General features: G+C 37.6%; 1 protein-coding gene across 8 annotated transcripts in view; it reads right to left on the bottom strand.

The window, feature by feature from the left end:
* Positions 1-21,498, bottom strand: part of CADPS2 (calcium dependent secretion activator 2) — a 647,872-nt gene that overhangs the window by 153,920 nt on the left and 472,454 nt on the right. For all 8 annotated transcript variants that reach the window (XM_037836276.1, XM_037836275.1, XM_037836277.1 and 5 more), the window contains exons 12-13: positions 20,787-20,923; positions 18,331-18,518 (exon numbers count right to left, since the gene is read on the bottom strand). In XM_037836276.1, the coding sequence (XP_037692204.1) occupies positions 18,331-18,518; positions 20,787-20,923 (325 nt within the window). The remainder of the gene's footprint in view (positions 1-18,330; positions 18,519-20,786; positions 20,924-21,498) is intronic.

The raw sequence follows: 21,498 nt of genomic DNA, 5'->3' as shown, positions 1-21,498 counted from the left end.
CTCCAAATAAATCAAGGACTTAAATATAATAATTTTAACCATAAAACCACTAGCTGAAAACAAAAGGAAGCATCTTCAGGATCTTGTTGTTAGCCAGTGGTTTCTTAGATTTTACACCAAATGCACAAGCAATGAAAGAAAAGATAGATAAATGGGACATCATCAAAATTAAAAGCTTTTGTGCTTCAAAGGACTTCATCATCGAAGTAAAAAGACAACCTTACAGAATGGGAGAAAATATTTGGAAACCTCATAACCGATAAACGATTAATACCAAGGATATTTAAAGAAATCCTACAGCCCAGCCCAACAACAAAAAGATAAACAACCTGTTTAAAAATGAGCAAAAGGCTTGACGAGACATTTCTCCAAGGAACTGATACAAATTGCCAAAAAGCCATTCCAGTGGATGTGGAATGTTATCTCACTTTTTTTTTTTTTTTTTAATGGCTTTTGCCTAATGGCTAATGTTGTGCCATTCCACATCCACTGGAATGGCTTCTATTAAAAAGCAGAAAATTATAAGTGTTAGAAAGGATGTGGAGAAATAGGAACACTGGTTCATTGTTGGTAAGAATGTGAAATATTGCAGCCACTGTACAAAGCAGTTTGGCAGTTTCTCAAAAAGTTAAACACAGAATTACTGTATGACCCTGCAATTCCACTTCTAGGTATATACACAGAAGAATTAAAAGCAGGGGCCTGAACAGATATTTGCACACTGAAGTTCACTGTGGCATTATTTGTAATTGCCAAAAGATTAAAGCAACCCAAATGTCCACCAATAGACGAATGGATAAGAAAAATGTGGAATATGCATACAGTAGAATATTAGTTGTGTAAAAAGGAATGAAGTACATATATTATTAGAATAAAAATAAAAAAATAGGACTGTACAACACCGTGAACCCTAATGCAAACAATAAACTATAGTAAATAGTACAATTATCATAATATTCTTTTATCAGTTGTAACAAAGGTACCACACTAATGCAAAGTGTTAATAAAAGGGGAGTTTATGGGAACTCTATTTTCTGCATGATTTTTTTCTATAAAACTACTACTTCTGTAATAAAAAAGTATTGAAAATATATATTCCAAGCTATAGTACCTGAGTTTCCCTAATATCATCCTTGTCTATCTAACCAGTCTTACCCCCCAAAATTCTCCTCACATAATCTTTACCCAAGGCAATCTGCTCATTCTCTTTGGGATGTTTCTCTCTTCCCCACCTTTTATCAATCAAATATCCCAAAACTCCCTCAAGAATACTGTTAACTAATTCATATACTAAAGTCATTTTATCCGTAGTCACCTCATGACCTTTGTCATGTACAGTTGTATGCGAGGGTCACCACATACACCCACACACACATCTATTTTATACTAGATTACAAGTTGCAAGTCAAAAACTAGTTTTCATTCACCCAGTATTCTCTGCAGACCTTAATGTAGTGCTTTGCATATTGTAGGTATACAATAAATATTTGTTGAAGTCCTCAATGCTGCCATTTTCCAGCTCACAATTAAAAAAAGACTAGATGACAGTTTCAGGATCTATTAAGTTTTCACCTCTTTATGGAGAGCAGCCTTGCTTGGAAATTAGGTGAATGGTGCAGATTATAGAAGTTTTTCCCATTTTCCCAAATGAAATCCTTTGCTTTTAGCAATTGTGGTGGGGGGAAGGGCATGGTTAGGATGACTAATTTTTGATAGACAATTTCAGGGGCTGTTTTATTAAAACTGTCTCATATTTTCTGCTTCTGTCTTAATTCCTCCTGATCAATGGATATCAAAAGATAGCATCCCTATGTGAGGTAGTACTCTGAAATGGGCAAGAAGGCTGCAGTGAAACAGACAAACCCAAAGAATACTGTATGATCAGATTATTTTAGTCATCATCACAGAAAGGTAAAATTAAATTGAGAACATTAAGTAGGAAATTCAGCAAATGCACCCCACAAAATTATGTGTTTAAGATATGTTTTAATGGAAAGTTACTGAGGCAACTGGGAGCTCCTGCCACCATCTGGTAGACAGCTTGATTTGAATCTATAGGTTGCCATAGTTACTTTTATTCTGTAACACTATTGTTTTCTCTATAATGGTACGCTGTAAAGTGTAATTTAAGATATGTTTATATGTTCATGCATATATTATTAACATTACACATTAAATCCATTTTCCAGAAGGTTAAAATATGTTCCTATTCAGGTATCTCTGGGTGGTGTTTAGAGTGGAAATTTGAGTCAGTTTGTGATTCAACATTTAGGTCACATGCAGCTTAAGAAGAAGAAAGGAAATGTGCAGGTTTTTACAGAAATTTGAGCCCCAGTTTAGGGTAGAAAATTATTGAAGATAAGCTGAAAATGATGATGGTTCTTGTAATGTTTAGAGTTTAACAGATGTTACTCAGAAATATTATGCTGTCATGATGAGAGATTAGAGAGAGGCAGAAGATTTCTACTTGAATCCCAGCTGTGAGATTTGGTAACTGAACCATGTTGGACAAATCACTTACCCTTTCTGAAACTCAGAGTCCTTATCTGTAAAATGGGGAAATATTAATGTAAAGGTACTAGGTGATTACAAACTACTGTATCAGTATTGATTAACATTATAATTCTAATGTTCTTTCCTTTGTCTCACACCACAAGGATATAAATTGGGAGACGGGAAAAAGTAGGAAAGAGAATTAGGGCTAAAATACCTCATGTTAAGTAGAAATATTTCAATATGTATACAATTACACTCTTAATTTCTTGTTAATAGCATATTCAGGTTTTTATAACTTCTCCTTGTGGAAAACGTGCTTCTCTTATCCATTTCTGTGGCATCTGATATTTATAGACTAGTTAAAAATACTGTCAATGTCAAGTCTGGCTTTTTACAGGGTTTTCCATAGTCTTTTATTGTGATCATTTTTTACATCTGTCAAGACACACATTCAGAGAGTGGTTTTGCTCATTAACTGAGCTACCTCTGTCAGAAATTCAAAAGGAAAAAAAAAAAGATTGTGCTTTGTTACTGACTTAAGTGAAGGACAACAGTGCTGTCTGGATGGGAAATTTTTCAGGGAGCACATCCTATTGCACAATGTTGAGCTCTCTAGATGTGTTCTTTCTGTACAGATACATCTTCTCTGAATAGTACTTTGAATGTTTCAGGAATAAAAGATTAGGGTTACAGAGAAAATATCTAGCTGGTATTAAGAATGAGGAATAGAAAAAGAAAGCAAGCAGAAAAAAAGTAAGTCAAGGACAGAAACAGACACACTCATACAGGATGATCGCCACACACATCCCTGAATAACACAGCCACTCACTCAACAACTGTGCTGCTAAGGACTGACAGGAAGGAGAAAAGAGACTTTCACAGACAATGCATTATAGGGCAAAGTTCTAGGCTGATATGCGCGGTTATACATCCTGGTTTTGTAAGTCAGGCTGAGGGCAGAAAACTAAAGCAGCAACACAGAATGCCTTTTATGTCCCAATTTAATGTAAAATACACAGTATTTCACCGACTCTTCTATGGTTTAGTAGGGCCATCTTAGAGCTGCTACACATTGACAAAGGCCAGCTCAGATGTGCTAGCTTTCAAGTGCAGGGTACAGGAGTACAGACATGATTGCAGTTTATATATAAGATAATCCTTATTTTCTTTGGTTTCCAGATCACATGAGAGTGGTAGGCAATCTTAATGGGCATCAGTCAAATGGTCATATCACGATACCTCTGTCTTCACAGCTGCTAGCATTTCCCCTTGCCTGTCATGTCAGAAATTATGCCTCAGCATCCTTCCTCTAGTTTTTAGAGACGAGGATGCATTTTTGAGTGAAATCATAGATAACATATCAAATAGGATCATCAAAATACTGCACTACCACGTAATTCTAGTCTTGAATATGCGAACCAGAGAAATTAAGTATATAAATACCAAACAAATTGTAAGTTTAGAGACTCATTACTGGGGGCAAATTGGCAATCACGTGAAATGTCTTAAGCAAGGTTATCCTCATATAATGTGACTGATCTGACAGATTTCATCCCACATACTACGTGTGCAAAGACAGAAGGGGGCGAGTATCAGTAGGTGTGTTTTAAACATGCCCTGAGAGATCTTTTTTGATTCTATAAGAAACTACAGAACAACCCAAATCTGCCTTAATCAGACTTTCTTCAAACTTTCTAGCACACAGTGCTTGTCAGGATTTCATATCCAGGTTTTTCTAGCAATGTAAAATGAGTGGGGGAGCTTTCCTTTTTCTTTCGTTTAAAAGCATCTGGGCTTGGAGATTTCTTTGTGGAAAGATTTTTTAAGTATTACAAAAATTTATTTTGTATTTAGATAGCTATTCAGACTTCCTGTTTATTCTTGAGTGAATTTTTTAGTTATAATTTTCTAGGAATTGGGGCATTTCATCTCAATTTTCAAATGTACTGATGTTAAGCCATCCAAGTCATTCCATTTACATATTTCTTGCTTTTATCTGCAAATATCTCCCCTTTTTTATTGAAATTTTTTTTATTTCAGCCTTCTCTCAATCTATCCAACTAGAAATTTATCAACCTTGTTGGTCTTTTCAAAGAAATAACTTTTGGCTATGCTTAATTCCTCTACTGTTTCTTTGTTTTACATTTCATTAATTTTTAAAATAAACTTTTTGTTTTAGAATATTTTTAGATTTATAAGTAGTATAAGTTTTCATATATCTCTTACCCTGTTTCGGTTTCCTTTAATGTTCCCATGATATGTTACCATAGTACATTTATTAAACTAAGAAACCAACATTGGCAAATTGGTATTAACTACTTTTCCATCTTTATTTGGATTTCACAAATTTTTCCACCAATGTCCCTTGTCTGTTCTAAGATCCAAGTCAGGAGAGCATATTACATTTAGTTGTCATGTCTCTGTTTCCTCTGATCCATCGCAATTTCTTAGTCTTTCCTATGACTTTGACAGTTTTGAGGAGTACGAGTCAGGTGTTTCGTCAGATAGCCCTCTATTTGGGTTTGTTTGACGTCTTCATGATTAGACTGGGGTTATGGGTTTTTAAAGAGTTGAAGTGCCTTTTCCATCACATCATATCAGAGAGTATGATATCCACATGACATCCCTGGCCATGTAAACCTTGACCACTTAGTTAAGGTAGTACTTGACAGGTTTCTCCATTATAAAGACATTTTTCTTTTCCATACTTTATTCTTTAGATGAAGTGGGTAACTAAGTCCGCTCAAGGGGAAGGATGGGTTAAGGTCCACCTCCTGTAGGGAGGACTATCCACATATATTATTTGGAATTCTTCTGTAAGGAAGTTTGGTTTCTTCTCCCTTATTTATTTAGTTGGTTTATCTATTCATTCAACCATTCATTTATATTAGTATGGAGTGATGAATAGTTATTTTATACTTTGGGTTAGAATCCAGTACTACCTTATTTATTTTTTTTGCTCAAAATTGTTCTAGTTTTGAGCATTGGGAGCTCTTTCAGTTCATTTCTATTTCCTTTTCATATACACAAAATGATTGTGGATTTTTTTTTTTTTAGTACTTCCTTAGAGTTTTAGTTTCCTAGGCTGCTTAAATCAGATACCATGAAATGGGTTGGCTTAAACAATTGGAATTTATTAGCTTACATCTGAGGCTGAGACAATGTCCAAACCAAGGTGTCATCAAGGCAATGCTTTCTTCCTGAAGACCAGCTGTTGGCGATCCTTGGCTCCTCTGCCACAAGGCAGCATCTGTTATCTCTGCCTTCTCTTCTGGGTTTCGTTGATTTTAGCTTCTTGTTTTTGTGGCTTTCTCTCTCTCTCTCCATATTCATTCCATTTATAAAGTACTCCAGTAATAGGATTAAGACCCATCCTGAATGAGGTGGGTCACACCTTAACAGAAGTAGCCTCATCAAAATATCCCACTTAAAATGGGTTTGCACCCACAGGAATGGATCAGATTTAAGAACATGTTTTTCTGCAGTATATACAGCTTCAAACTGTCACTTTTTGTCACTACAAGACGCTCCAGGCTCATCTTGTGTTTTCCCAGTCCTAGACCTAGAATCAGTCAGTTCTCTGAGGTGCCCTGGCTAGAGAATGAATAGAATTTGAAACCAAGATACAGACAATGGATATGCATATTGCTCTGGGGAGTGATTGCTTCTAGGGCTCTCAGTGGACATAACTAGGTAATATATGTGTAGATAATAACCCATGAGTTCACACTGACATCTCTGACTCTATTCCAGTACAGTATATTTCATTTTAGTCTTCCTTTTTTGCTTATTTATAACTTCCTTTTTTTCAGTAGTGAGAAACCTGGCCCCAACTTCTACCATCCATTTACTTATTTGTTCAACCCCAATATACATGTAAAGCAGTTCCAGAATTTGCCAACTAGAGTACAGCATTTGTGTATAGTTCCTTTAGTTTTTAGGTTTACAGTTTCCAAACAAAACAGTTATACAAAGTTGAATAGGTCAACTTCTTTTTTATTTGCCCATCCACTTCAATGAGGTTATGTCATATAGTACAGTAAGAGTCATTTGTCACAATCTGCATTCCCTCCTAGGAAGCCCCTGGTTGAAAGATTTTGTATTGCTTTATTTTTTCTTTTTAAAACTTTCACGCAGTTAAGTTCATTTATTTGGATATACAGTTCTAGAGCTTTGACAAATTTGTAGAGTAATATATCCACCACCTACTAGCATACAAAACAGTTTTATCATCCTCAAGTTCCCATGTGCCTTCTTTAAAGTCAACCACATTATTAATTTTTGTCTTTAATTCCTTCCTTCTACTTTCTTCGGTTTGTTATTTTTTTTTTTCTAACTTGGAAGTTAGATGTTTAACTCATTGTTAATCAACCTTTCTTCTTTTCTAATATAATAATATAAGCATTTGAGGCTATGAATTTTCCATTAAATACTACTACGTTTACAAATATTATTATGAAGTATTTTGTTAAAATGCATTCTAGGTGATTTTAATAGAGAAGCTGTGTGTTTACAGAAAAATCATGCAAAAAATATAAAGTTTGCATATATCCTCTCTCACACATGCAGTTTTCCCTATTATTGAGACTTTGGTTAATAAACTAAACTTTACTTAATAAAATTAAACTTTTAAACAGACATTTAAAATGAATATTAAAAATAACATAAAAATAATATACCTTTATTGACAGCCAATTCTTCCATTAATATATTAATATGTATCTATTTGATTTTTTGTATTGTACCATTTTGAGTCTCTTCTCATTTTTTTTCTGAATATATTTCCCATGTATTTTCTTTGTGGTGACCATAGGGTTAAATTTTAGTTTTCTTAATCTATAACAATCGTGTTTGATTTGATACTGGCTGAGCTTCAATAGCATAAACATACACTGTTCCCATACCCCCGCCTCAAACTTTTGTTTTGTACTTGTTACAAATTATATCCTTTATGTTGTCTATCCAAAACCATAGATTTATCACGACTTGTCATGCCTTTGTCACCTCTAAGAAGTAAGAAGTGGAGTTACATACCAAAAAATACAATACAATAGTACTGACATTTATAATAACGCATATGGTAACCTTGACCAGAATCTTTATTTCCTTACGCTGCTTTGAACCTCTGTGTAGTGTCCTTTCCTTTCAGTCTGAAGAAATCCCTTTAGCATTGCTTGTCAGGTAGGTCTAGTGGTAATGAACTCCCTAAGCTTCTGTTTATCTGGGAATGACTTAATCTCTTCCTTGTTTTTGAAAGAAAGTCTTGCCAGTTATAGATATTTGGTTGGCAGCTGTTTTCTTTCAGCACCTTAAACGTTTCATCCCATGGCCTTCTGGACTCCATGGTTTCTGATGAGAAATAGGCCCTCAATATTATTGGGAGTCCCTTGTTTGCAACTCACTGCTTTTCTCTTGCAATTTTCAGAATTCTCTCCCTGTCCTTGGCGCTACACAATTTGAGTACTACTTGTCTGGATGTGATTTTCTTTTTGCATTTATCCTGTTTGGGGTTTGCTGGGCTACTTGAATATGCATATTCACATCCTTCATTAAATTTGGGACGTTTTCTTGCCATTATTTTTTTGAATATTCCTTCTGCCTCTTTCTTTCTTTCTTCTCCTTCTGGGACTCCCATAATGTGAATATTGTTGCCCTTGATGGTATCCAACAGCTCTGTTAGGCTCTGTTTGTTCTTTTTATTTTTCTTTTCTTTCTGCTCCTCAGTCAGAATCGTTTCAACTGTGTTGTCTTTGATAGCACTAATTCTTTCTTTCCCCCCTCCTATCTGTTGTTGAAACCATCTAGATAATTTTTCATATCAGTTATTTTGTTTCAAGTCTGGTATTTCTGTTTGGTTTCTATTGAGATTCTAAGAGATTCCCATATTACTCATCCATTGTTTTTCTCATATCCTTTAGTTCTTTCTCTGTGTTTTCCTTTATCTCCCTGAGCGTGTTGAGGATCATTTTTTTAAAATCTCCCAGGCAAGTCCAAAGTCTGGTCTTCTTCCTTGATGGTTTTGGATTTTTATCTTGTTCCTTTGGATGGGCCATCGTTTCCTCTTTTTTTGTCTTGTAATCTTTTGCTGCACACTGTACAATTTAATATCGGACAGTGTCACTGAAAGTGATGAGTCCTTGAGCTTCTGTTCCTTACATTTGTTTCTAGCTAATGATATGAGAGATTTTCTTGCCAGGAGCTAATTAAAACAAACAATCCAAAGCAAAGAATACCTTTCACTGTCTGAAGATCAGCTCTGCTTTGGCTGGTGGTCTCCGTCAGAGTTTAGTCCTCCTATCAAGGCAAATTCAAAGTACAGGGTCTTCCCTGTCTTATCTGAGCATCCATGGAATCATGGTCTGCTTCTTTTCCTGGGCTTATGCTTTGTCGAGACCTTAGTAATTCCTCATTTACAGTTTATGGGAGTGTGAGTCAATGCCCACTATACTCCCTTTGAAATAGACTTTCACTCCCTTCTGGGTGTTCTCTTAAATCACCCAATTCAATAGTCCTTTTCTCCTAGCCACTTCACCTTAATTGCTTCTCACATTGTCCAAGCTGTCTGCATGCAGCTTCTTTGCCCTCAGGACCAACTCTCAGAGGACGAGTACAAGTTCCTTGGCTCAGTCTCTCAGACTTCCACCACATTGACTGGCACTCACATATACGCACTCCAGTATGCATACAGGGGCTCTTCTGCTCCCTCTGGTTCTGGGACAGGGACCCACAGTTAGAGTGCAAGCTGGCTACACCCAGTATTGGGGACAGGGTGTGAGAGGGGCCAGCAGGGATACCAGAAGCTTCTTTTATAGCTTCTGAAGCTGTACTTTCTTGATTTAGCACATGCCCTTTAATGAACTGTTTTCTGTAGTATTGCAGAAGGTTACTGTCTTTCAGAATCCTCTGCCACCTTTACTCAAGAGGAGTTGGAACAAAAGCTACCCTCAGAGCTGGCCCCCAGTGATCTGAAATAACTGATCAAAAGCAGTGTTATGAGGACTAGGTCTTTATGTCCCACCCTGTGCCAGTTGGGATGTGTTGCATCCTCCCAAACACCATTATCTTTGATGTAATCTTGTGTGGGCAGACCTATCAGTGTTAATTAGACTGTAATTCTTTGAGTGTTTCCATGCAGATGTGCCCCACCCAACTGTGGGTTATGACTCTGATTGGATAATTTCCATGGAGGTGTTGGCCCGCCCATTCAGCATGGGTCTGAATTAAATTACTGGAGCACTATATAAGATCAGACAGAAGGAGCAAGCTGCTACAGTCAAGAGGGACACTTTGAAGAAAGCACAGGAGCTGCAGATGAGAGACAGTTTGAAGACGGCCACTGAAAGCAGACTCTTGCTCTGGAGAAGCTAAAAGAGGACAAATACCCCAAGTGCAACTAAGAGTGACATTTTTGAGGAACTGCAGCCTAGAGAGGAACATCCTGGGAGAAAGCCATTTTGAAACCAGAACTTTGGAGCAGATGCCAGCCACGTGCCTTGCCAGCTGACAGAGGTTTTCCGGACACCTTTGGCCATCCTCCAGTGAAGGTACCTGATTGCTGATGTGTTACCTTGGACACTTTATGGCCTTAAGACTGTAACTGTGTAACCAAATAAACCTACTTTATAAAAGCCAATCCATCTCTGGTGTTTTGCATTCCAGCAGCATTAGCAAACTAGAACAGATTTTGGTACCGGAAGTGGGGTGCTCTTGCTGCTGAGTTTGCAAATACCAAACATGCTGGAATGGCTTTTTAAATGGACAAGGGGAAGATTATGGAAGAACTGTGAAGAGCTTGATAGAAAAGGCCTAAACTGCTTTGAAAAGACTGTTTGTGGAAATATGGACTCTAAAGATACTTCTGATGAGGTCTTGAACAGAAACGATGAATGTGTTGTTGCAAACTGGAAGAAAGGCAATCCTTGTTTTAAAGTGTCAGAGAATTTGGCAAAATTGAGTCCTGGTGTCAGATGGAAGGAAGAATTTGAAAGCGACAACCTTCAATACTTAGCTGAGGAGATCTCCAGACTACATGTGGAGGATGTAGCCTGGCTTCTCCTTGCAGCTTATAGTAAAATGCGAGTGGAGAGAGATAAACTTAAAACTGAACTCTTGGCTTCAAAGAAACCAGAAACTGATGATTTGGAAAATTCCAGGCTTCCAGGGGGTGGATCCCCAGAAGGTACAGCCAAGAGGGACACTTTGAAGAAAGCACAGGAGCTGCAGATAAGAGACAGTTTGAAGACGGCCACTGAAAGCTGACTCTTGCTCTGGAGAGGACAAACAACCCAAGAGCAACTAAGAATGACATTTTTGAGGAACTGCAGCCTAGAGAGGAACGGAGCAGATGCCAGCCATGTGCCTTCCCAGCTAACAGAGGTTTTCCGGACAACTTAGGCCATCCTCCAGTGAAGGTACCCAATTATTGATGCATTACCTCGGACACTTTATGGTCTTAAGACTGTAACTGTGTGACCAAATAAACCCCTTTTAATAAAAGACAGTCCATTTCTGGTGTTTTGCATCCCAGCAGCATTAGCAAACTAGAACACACCTAACATGAGTAAGCTGTACTAGGAGCCTGAGCTTCAGTCCCCACTGCTGCCTGCCAAGAGGCTGGGGGAAGGGGAATGGTAGCTGCTGTAGGAAGGGTGAAACTCAAAATTTACCAGTTTCTTCCTCTGCTCTACTCTTGATGCTGCACAGTGTTCCACTAGATTCTGGAGTTTCAAAACAGTTGATTCAGACATTTCCTGCTAGTTTAATAGTTGTTTTGGTGGAGGGACTAATTCCTGGAGCTTCCTACTCCTCCAATTTCCCTATGCTTTATTTCTTTATGCCACTTTGATCCACTGTCAGTGCCTGTGGTGGTTTGAAGATGTATGTACCCCAGAAAAGATCACATTCTTTTAATCTATTCCTGTGGGTACAGACCTTTTGTGGGTGGGAATTTTGATTAAGTTATTTCAGTTGGGGAGTGCTTCAGGTGGGTCTTAATCCTCTTACTGGAGTCCTTTATAAAAGTATAAAAGACACAGCCAAAAAAGCCTCAGGGAAGCTGAGAGAGGACACACAGGAGTCAGAGGGGAAGCCATTAAAGCCAGAAGCTGGAAGCAATGAAACCTGGGAGAGAAGGGAGAGACCAGCAGACGTCACCAGGTGCCCGGCCATGTGACAAAGTTGCTGAGGACTGCCTGTAGCTGGTCTTTGGGCAGAAAGTACTGCCTGCTGATGCCTTAATTCGGACATTTTTCATGGATAAGGTAATAAATCCTCATGGTAAAAGCCAACCCATTTCTGGTATACTGCACTCTGTCAGCTTTAACAAACTATAACAGTACCCTTTCCTTTCAGTCTGAAGAACTCTTTTTAGCATTGTTTATAGGGGAAGTCTAGTGTGAAGAACTCCCTCAGCTTTTGCTTATTGGAAATATCTTAATCTCTCTTATTTTTGAAAGACAGTCTTGCAGAAGACAACATTCCTAGGAGGCAATTGCTTTTGTTTAGCACATTAAACATTTTGTCCCATTTCCTTTTTACCATTGTGGTTTCTCATGAGAAATTTATAATTCATCTTATTGGGACCCCTTTTTAAATAATATATTTTTCTCATGCAAGTTTCAGAACTCTCTCTTTGTCATTGGCATTCAACGGTTTGACAACTGTGTGTCTGGGAGTGGGTCTCTTCAAGTTTATCCCGGGGTTTGGTCTCCTTGAGTGTTTATGTCCATGCCTTTTGTTAAATTTGGGAAGTTTCTGCCATTATATCTTTGAATATTCCTTCTGCCTTTTTCTCTCTTCTCCTTCTTGGGCTCCAGTAATGCACATATTCGTATGCTTGAGGGTCTTCCATAGATTTTTTAGGCTCTGATAGCTTTTTTTTCGTAATTCTTTTTCTTTCTCTCCCGCAGCCTAAATCACGTCAACTGCCTTGTCTTTGAGTTCATTGATCCTTTTTCTATCAACTCCTATCTGCTTTTGAAACCCTCCAGGGAATTCTTCATTTCAGTTATCATCATCTTCTACTCCATTTTTTATGCTTGGTACCTGTGCTGGTTTGGATGTATTATGGCCCTCAAAACACCATTATCTTTGATGCAATCTTGTGAAGGCAGATTGTATTAGCGTTGATTAGGTTGGAACATTTGGATTAGGTTGTTTCCATGGAGATGTGATCCACCCAACTGTAGGTGATAACTGCGATTAGATAATTTCCATGGAGGTGTGGCCCTGCCCATTCAGCATGGGCCTTGATTAGTTTACCAGCACCCTATATAAGCTCAGACAGAAGGAACTCGCTGCCACTGATGCTTAGACATGGTTGGAGTTGTGGACCCCTGATGTTAGCTGCAAATTAACAGAGACATTTTGAAGATGGCCACTGAAAGCAGAGTTTTGCTGACATTTGGAGGTACTAGCCCAGAGTTTGCCCTGAGAAGCTGACGCAGAGACATTTTAGAGAATGCCATTTTGAAACATAATCTGAGAGCAACTGAGAGTGACATTTTGAAGGGCAGCTGCAGCTAAGAGAGGACAAAACGCCCCAACAGCAGCACTTTGGAGAATGCCATTTTGAAATGCAACCTGGGAGCAAAAGGATGCCAGCCACGTGCCTTCTGAGCTAACAGAGGTTTTCTGGATGCCACTGGCCATCCTTCGTGAAGGTACCCTATTGTTGATGCCTTATCTTAGACACTTTATGGCCTTAAGACTGTAACTTTGTAACCAAATAAGCCCCCTTTATAAAAGCCAATTCATTTCTGGTATTTTGCTTAATGGCAGCATTAACAAACCAAAATAATTTCTTTTAAAAATTTCTATCTATTGGGATACTCATATTGTTCTTTCATTATTTTTCATTATTCCATTTTGTTCTTTCTCTGTGTTTTCCTTTATCTTCTTGAGAATAATGAGGATCCTTTTCTAAGTCTTGGTCTGGTATGTCCAATGTGTGGTCTTAATTGTGGACTGTTTCTAGATTTTATTCTGTTTCCTTGGAAGGGCCATCTGTTTATTGTTTCTCTTGTAATCTTTTGTTGCACACTGTACATTTAATATTTGGGGATTTAGTCTCTGAGTAGTCTGTTGCTTAGGTTTGTATCTATCTAGTGATATGTCAAGAATTTCCTTAAGTGTCAGGGGCTAATAAAAACAAACTAACCAATACATAAAACACCTTTTTCAGTCTTTGGAAATTGGCTCTGCATTGGCTGGTGCTCTGTTTCAGAGTTTAGCCCTCCAAACAAGAAAATCAGACAAAGGTGAATGAGTTTGCATCTTGATCTGGGCTTAGGCTTGCTTATTGCCTTAGGAATTCCCCTATTTACAGGAATTTGAATGCTTCCTTTACTGCCTATGAAATAGACTTTATGCCCTTCCTGGGTGTTCTATTGTATGTCTTAAAGTAGGTAATCCTTTGCCTTAGGCTGCTTTGATTTCATTGTTTTTTATATTGCTTTAGCTGTCTGTGAGCTGCTTCTGCCTCCAGGGCAAGTTCTGGAAGGGTGAGTCCAAGATGTACTTTCTAGCTCAGTTTTTCAGTTTATCACCTGTTTTCGTTTCCTAGACTGCTTAAAAAGGAGATACCATGAAATGCATTAGCTTAAACAATGGGAATTTATCAGCTTATAGTTCGAGGCTGAGAAAATGTCCAAATCAAGGCATCATCGAGGCAATGCTTTCTTCCTGAAGACCAGCTGCCAGTGATCCTTGGCTCCTCTGCTACATGGCAAGGCACATTGTCTTTTCCTTCTTTCTGGGTTTCACTGATTTCTGCTTCTTGCTTCCATGGCTCCCCTCCCCCTCATCTCTCTCTCTTTGCATTCATTCCATTTATAAAAGACTCCAATGAGAGGATTAAGACCCATCCTGAAGTGGCTTTGTCAAAAGTCCTACTTACAATGGGTCCACACCACAGAAATGGATTATCTTTAAGAACATGATGTTCTGAGGTATATACACTTCCATACCACTATACTCCACCCTCTGGACTGCCAAAAGACATATTCTTTCATATGCAAAATTCATTAATTCCATCATAATATCTTAAAAGCCTTAAATCATTTCAGAAACAATGTTTAGTACAAAGTCTCATCAATGTTGGGGCACAATTTCCCTCCATCTGTGGATCTGTGAAACCTAGAAAAGGTACCTGCTTCCAATATACATTAGAGGGGCAGTCACAGGATAAACATTCCTATTCCCATAGGGAATGTATTGGAAGGAAAACAGGGTCACAAGTCCCAAACAATTCCAAAACTCTGCAGGACATGCCCCATTAGATTTCAAGGTCTGAGAGTCATCTATAGAATGATATTTTGTTCTCCAGGCCTGATGGAATGGGAACCCCAATGCTTCCAAGTGCTTGCATAGCAGCCCTGCTTTCTCTGAACACTGAGGTGAAGTTGCTACCCTCTTCAAGCATAGCCTGACTCTCTGCAATCTGTGGGGAATACTAGGTTGGTGTCCTGACACCACCTTCTGAGAAAACTGGGTTGGTGTCCTTACACTCTGCAATCTCCGGACACAGACTCAACCCCCTTGGAAGAGTGGGGTGGTGGCCAGACTCTTCACAACCCCTAAGGAATATGCTCCACCCTCTCTAAAAACTGGGTGATTCTCAACATCACTGGTAATCAGGGTAATACAAATCAAAACCACAAGATACCATTTCATACCCATCTGCATGGCTGCTATTAAAAAATGGAAAATTATAAGGGCTGGAGAGGAGTTGGAGAAATAGGAACACTCATTCATTGCTGGTGGGAATGTAAAATGGTACAGCTGCTATGAAATACAGTTTGGCAGTTCCTCAGAAAGTTAAGTATAGAATTACCAAATGACCCAGCAATCTGACTACTAAATATGTACTGAAAAGAGTTGAAAGAAGAGACTGGAAGAGGTATTTGCAAATGAATGCTCATAGAGGCATATGATGGTTTGGAACTATATGTACCCCCAAAAAACATGTTCTTAAAGTTAATCCATTCCTATGGGTGTGAACCCATTGTAAGTATGACCTTCTGGTGAGACTACTTCAGTTAAGGTATGACCCACCTCTATCAGGATGGGTCTAAATCTTATTACTGGAGTCCTGTATAAGAGAATTAAATCTAGACAAAGAAAGAAAAAGCCAAAGAAGGACTGAATTCAATGAAACTGAAAGAGAAAGGAGAGACCAGGAGACACTGCCATCTGCCTTGCCATGTGACAGAAGATCCAAGGATCAGTGGTAGACAGTCTTTGAAAGTACCACCTTGATGAAGTCTTGATTTGGATATTTTCCCCAGCCTAGAAACCATTCCCATTGTTAAATCTGAAACATTTCATGGTATTTGCTTTGAGCAGCCTAAGATCCTAAAACCAGGCATTTTCACAATTGCCAACATTGGAAGGACCCAAGTATCCATCAACTGATCAAGAGATAAACAAATGTGGTATATAAATAGAATGAAATACTATTCAGCAATAAAAAGGAATGAAGTTCTGATCCATGTGAAAACATGGATGAACCTTGAAGACATCATGTTGAGTGAAATAAGCCAGACAAAAAAGGGTAAATATTGTATAATCTCACTGATATGCAATAATTAGAATAAGCAAATCCATAGAGTCAGAATCTAGGCACAGGGTGGGGATGAAGAATGGGAATTTAAGGCTTAAAATGTACAACATTCCTTTTTGGAATAACGGAAATGTTTTGTTAAAGGATGTTGGTGATAGTAGCACAACATTTTGAATGCAATTAACAGCACTAAAATACATATCTGAATCTGTTCAAAAAGGGAAATGTTAGGTTGCATTTATGGTAACAATAAAAATTTAAAGGAAATCCATGTAACTGCACTATACAAAGCATGAACCCTAAGTTATATCTGGACTATAATTAATAGTACAATTTTGAAAATGTACTTTCATTGATTGTAGCAAATATTCCACACCAATGCAAGTTGTTAGTAATAGGGTGATATATGGGACTATGGTATTTTATGCATGATTGCTCTGTTAAGCCAGAATTTCTCTAACAAAGAAAAAAATGAACAGGGCAACAATGGAAGTGATAGTAACAGGAATAACGAAGTAATCCACTCATTCATAATGAACTTATTGAATACTTGCTTTGTGACAGGATTATTACTTTGTTCCAGGCACTCTGCTAGATGCTAAAAGAGGTATAGGATCTGGTTTACTGAGATGATGAATTTGATTTTACACATGCAGAAGACTGCATAAGTGCAGAGTTTAAAGTGCCAGCAGAACAATCAAGATGCCAATTGTAAATACAGATTTGCAGCTGAGGAGAAAACTACGTTGGAATTATTTGTAAATAGAGAGGTTAAATTGAAGCTGTGGAAGATCACTAAAGTAGAAAAATACCCAGAAAGAAAAGATAAATTCAAGAATGGATGTGGGAAAAGCACTATACTGTACTCAGGAGCTAGGACTTAATGGAACTAGAAGCAAAGAGATAGTCAAAGAAAACAGGAGAGTCTAGGTAGTGCTGGTTCTGGGAAGATAAGCAGCACTTTAACAAGTACCAGGTCTTGGCTATTCCATACCATTAATTTTTCAGAGTGAGGAGAGTGAAGCCTGAAAAAAGGCTACTAGATTAGGTCATTAGAAAATTCATCTCAAGAAGGCCCATCAGCAAGTGAGGAGCTAGAAGCCAGATTGGAGAAATAGTAGAGAAGTTTGGTTGGGAAGATAAAGAGAATGATAAAATGCTAGCAATTTTATAATTGCTGAACAATTATTAACAATACTGGGTGCTGAAGAAACAATACTGAAGAAAATATAAGCTAACTAACATTATTTTGAACACTCATATGCCAGGCACTGTTCTAAATGCTTGACACATATTAACCCATTTAATCCCCACCATAATTTATGATTTATGATTTATGATAGAGATGCAATTTTACATCTTCATTATAGATGAGGAAGTTGACACACAATAGATTAAGAAAATTGCCCAATGTCACACAAGAATAATTTGAAAGTAGGTGGTCTGACTTCAGAATCCCTTGACCACTATGCTACATTTTAAGGCTAAGTGAAGCTCAGATAGGTTTGTGGGAAGAAAGAAAGGTAGCACAAGGAGGGTGAGATGGAGTAATGGTTGAATCCAGGTCAAAAAGATATGGAATCAGGGGTATCTCCTTTATATGGGAGGAGCCATAGCAAAGGTTCCTTGGAGACATGATTACGAGAAGAGAGGGAGAATGGCAAGAAGTTTTCAGTTCAAAGGTACTTGGTTGTGGGAGCCTACATCAGATGATATTTTGCCATCTTGGTAAAGCAGGAGGTGAGGTCACTAGCTGAGAATGCCAGAGCAGGGTTTGAGAAAAGGGGATAGGTGTTCTGAAAGTGTAGATTATGGAAGGGGTTGGGTGGAGATGACATAAATCCCACTACTGATCTTGCATTATCAATGAAAGTTTATTCCACAGTGGAAAAGCAAGAATTATTAGGTATATGCAAACCTATCAACAAACCGCATCGGGCATACACGATTCACAACAGTAATACATATTGACCCTTAAGCTGTAAAGATCCCAGTAATAAGCAGTACATGTGAACTAAAAGGCAGCTTCTACATACATATTGTCTACCTCTCTTTCTCCCTTTCAAGTGTCTTTAATGGCAAAAAGAACCTAAAGTGTAAGTGACATAAATCAACAGCACATTGATGTACATTTTTCCTTTGTGGAATTTTTCTTTCTTGTGAGAAGTGTTTGCTATTTAAAATTTGTTACTAGGTGATAATGGCAAAGCACATTTTTCTCTCCCTTTCCAACTCAACTCTACAAATTTCACTGTGTTTGCAAGTAAAAATACCTGTTGCCATGCACATGAGAGGCACAGAATGCAAAGCTGTAATGGAGCAGGGTTGGATCAATGACAGCACCATTTTCTGAATGTTCCATCAGTTCTGTAAGGTAGCAGAGATGTCTGTGACAGCCTCTCACACCATAACGGGCACAGTACTCATCTAACACAAAGACTTGGCCAGGGCTAAACCACCCCTGCAAAAGGGAAAAAAAAAAAGGTTTTTTCTTTCTGTATTAAGATTTTCTTATCTGTAGCCACTTTTAGGTAGTGCAAGCGTAGGTTACGTGAAAGTGTCTTTTGACATTTATTTTATTAGTGCTATGTTCCATGTTATTTTCAGAAAAGCTCATGTCATGAATTTTGGAACTGATTTGGGACCCTGGCAATTTAATGCTATTCTCTTTTTATTGCCACCAAGGCATGGGCAACTTATTCTTCCCTTGTCACTCAAAATTAGTCCAACTTTCACATTACCTAAATTGTCAGTGATATAGAGTGGCATTTCAAATTATGAATCAATTAAAAAGTGAATGGTAAAGCAGACACTACAATTGAAATTGCCTAGTTACTGAAAGAATTTTATAAAGTAAACTAAAAGAAAATTTCAGTAAGTCTAGCAGTAGTATAGATGTACTAGTTGGATCCTTAAATATTGGGGATATTTTTCTCATTTCATTTGTCTTTCTATGACCGGTTTAAAAGAGTTAATATTTTACAGTAGCAGTTTCTGGTCTTTCTGAAATGAGATGTTATGAAGTGTATGTGGGCATGCCCAATTGAAATAGTGGGGAGACTAGCTGGCTAAACACTGGAGGACAGGATTAGGTCCTATAAAATATTTAGATGGATTATATGGAATTACCTATCAATTTAAGATAATAGAGAAAGGAGAATCGAGAGTCTTAAAAACGAACAGGATAATCATGCAACAGAAGGAAAAGAATGGTAAGAAAGGTAGAATAAGAAGGAAAGAAGAAAGAAAAAGAAAGGAAGAAGTAAAAAAAGAACACTAGCTTACTTACTATGGTGGTGGTACTAGATACATCACATACATTATCTTAATATTTAGAACCATCATGCAAAGTAGTTATTATGACTTCCATTTTACAGAGAGAGAAGCTGAAGTTCAAAAATGCTAAGTGACTTACCAAAACCCACACTGCAAATCAGCTGTGAGCCATGATTTACATCTAAGGCCATCCTGCCCCCAAATACTCTCTCTAATTACACCAAGCTCACTCTCCTCTAAGCAGGTGAAGATACAGTGCAGTGTTCTCCTCAGACTCTATATTACATGTGGGGACATCCACAAAGTCAAAATAACTTTTTTTTGATTATTTAGTAACTAATCCCACTGAGTGGAATCCCAGAGGAAACTGTCCCTTTACTGATGCTCACTCTACGTGTGCCTGTCCATGAAAAGGTATCATAAGGTTTTGTGATCAGTTGATTTACTCTCTATGTAATTGTAAAGTTTGAGCTAGACTGTATAGTTCAAAGTATTCAATTACATTTAGAATAAGGTACTTAGGAAATAATTTACAAGTGAATTTATTAATCATTAGTGTGGTAAAGGTGTTCTAAGTTGTTTCATTTCTTCCTTCCATAGAAATATTTCTGATGATTTGGGATAACATCCTGCCCATAATCTTACTTTAAAGAAAATGCAACTATTGCACTCCCTAGCATGCTCAGTGGCAGAGAGACTAAACTGGTGATAGAAATAGGCATATCCTGGCCGGAAATTTTACAGAGGAACTGCCCTTGGCAGTATAAGACCTTGGAAAGACATACAAAATTCCTTGGCTATGAAGTTTAATCACCACAGACTGAGGTGTCAAGCATTTCTTCTAATATGTTATACTTTTATGCCAAGATTTGGCTACAGTTTCATACCAGATTGCAGTTCAGCAACTCTATTTAATTCTTTTTTTTTTTTTAAGGAATTTAAATTATCTTCTAAGGGCTAGATGAAACTAAAGCTTGCCTCTGTTACATACAGCCCCTGCCATATTGTTTTCCCCACTGTTCCTTTCCCCTGTCATTTAAGTTGTCCTTCTATGAACAAAAGAGAGAAATGCAAGGTAACATCTGGTGAGCAGAATTTAAACCTTAAAATGTCTGTACAGGTGTTAGTAAATCCTTTCACAGAGGCTTTTTTTCATTTTTTTTAATCTTCATTAAAGCCTTCTGTTTTCATTCAGCCTTCTCTCGAAGCATTGATAAACCACAGTTCAGCATCTGAGTCTATTCTCCTGTTTATTGAGTGGCACAGCAGTGGTCTTCAAGTGTATAATTTTCAAATTGGGAAGCTATCGATTGGAAACCTTTATCCCTAACTCCAACTACAGTTATTAAATGAGTCAAGAATAAAATGCCACTTCATAACAAGCATTTCTCACTTTTAAAAAAAATCTTTTATTCCAACCTACTGGGGACTAGATAGATAGACTTGTACTCACCAAGCAAGAATAGGAATCATTTAGTCTGTGATCCAAAGTCTGCCTCTGGAGTATTCTAAAAAGGAAGGCATGGTCAAGCTTGCACGGATTAGCAGAAATAAACTCATCCATACCATGTTTCTGAAAACGATCTGCATCTGTAAATTCAGAAAAGTATGTATATTATATATTTTTTCTGGATTAATGATGAAAAAATACAATTTCTGTAGAATACAAAATTCACGTCTCATGGTAACAGAGGACTACATTCTATTACATGGAATATGATGCCAAGAATTCAGCAGATTAATATAAATTGCAAAATTTTGAAGCCTAAAAACAGATAGGGAAAAAAGCCACAGATCATTTGGAATGAAGAAATTATATTTCACTCAAAGTTACTTCAAATATCCATCAAAGAAATAATCTTATTTTCCAATCTTAAGGAAAGTCGATGCATTTTAAGTAAGTATTTTCAGAAGGAACTGACTGGAAAAGAATCCAGGTCTATTCATAAAAAACAGCAACGATGGCTAGAAGCCTGCTTTCCAAATGGCAAACTAGGGCACAAATGAACACACAAGCTTCAGCTGAATCATTTCCAGTCTTCTTTTTGTACGGAGCTTTTAATGGGACCAACATTAATGTAGAAATGGCATTGAACGCTCTCAAGCTTCAAGTTTAAGAGAATTGAAAAAGGGAGCATCATGTTTGTGCAAATACACAGACAAAG

This window comes from Choloepus didactylus, chromosome 5 (assembly GCF_015220235.1).
Source record: "Choloepus didactylus isolate mChoDid1 chromosome 5, mChoDid1.pri, whole genome shotgun sequence".
Lineage (NCBI taxonomy): Eukaryota > Metazoa > Chordata > Mammalia > Pilosa > Megalonychidae > Choloepus > Choloepus didactylus.
This window is presented reverse-complemented; position numbering and strand designations above follow the sequence as displayed.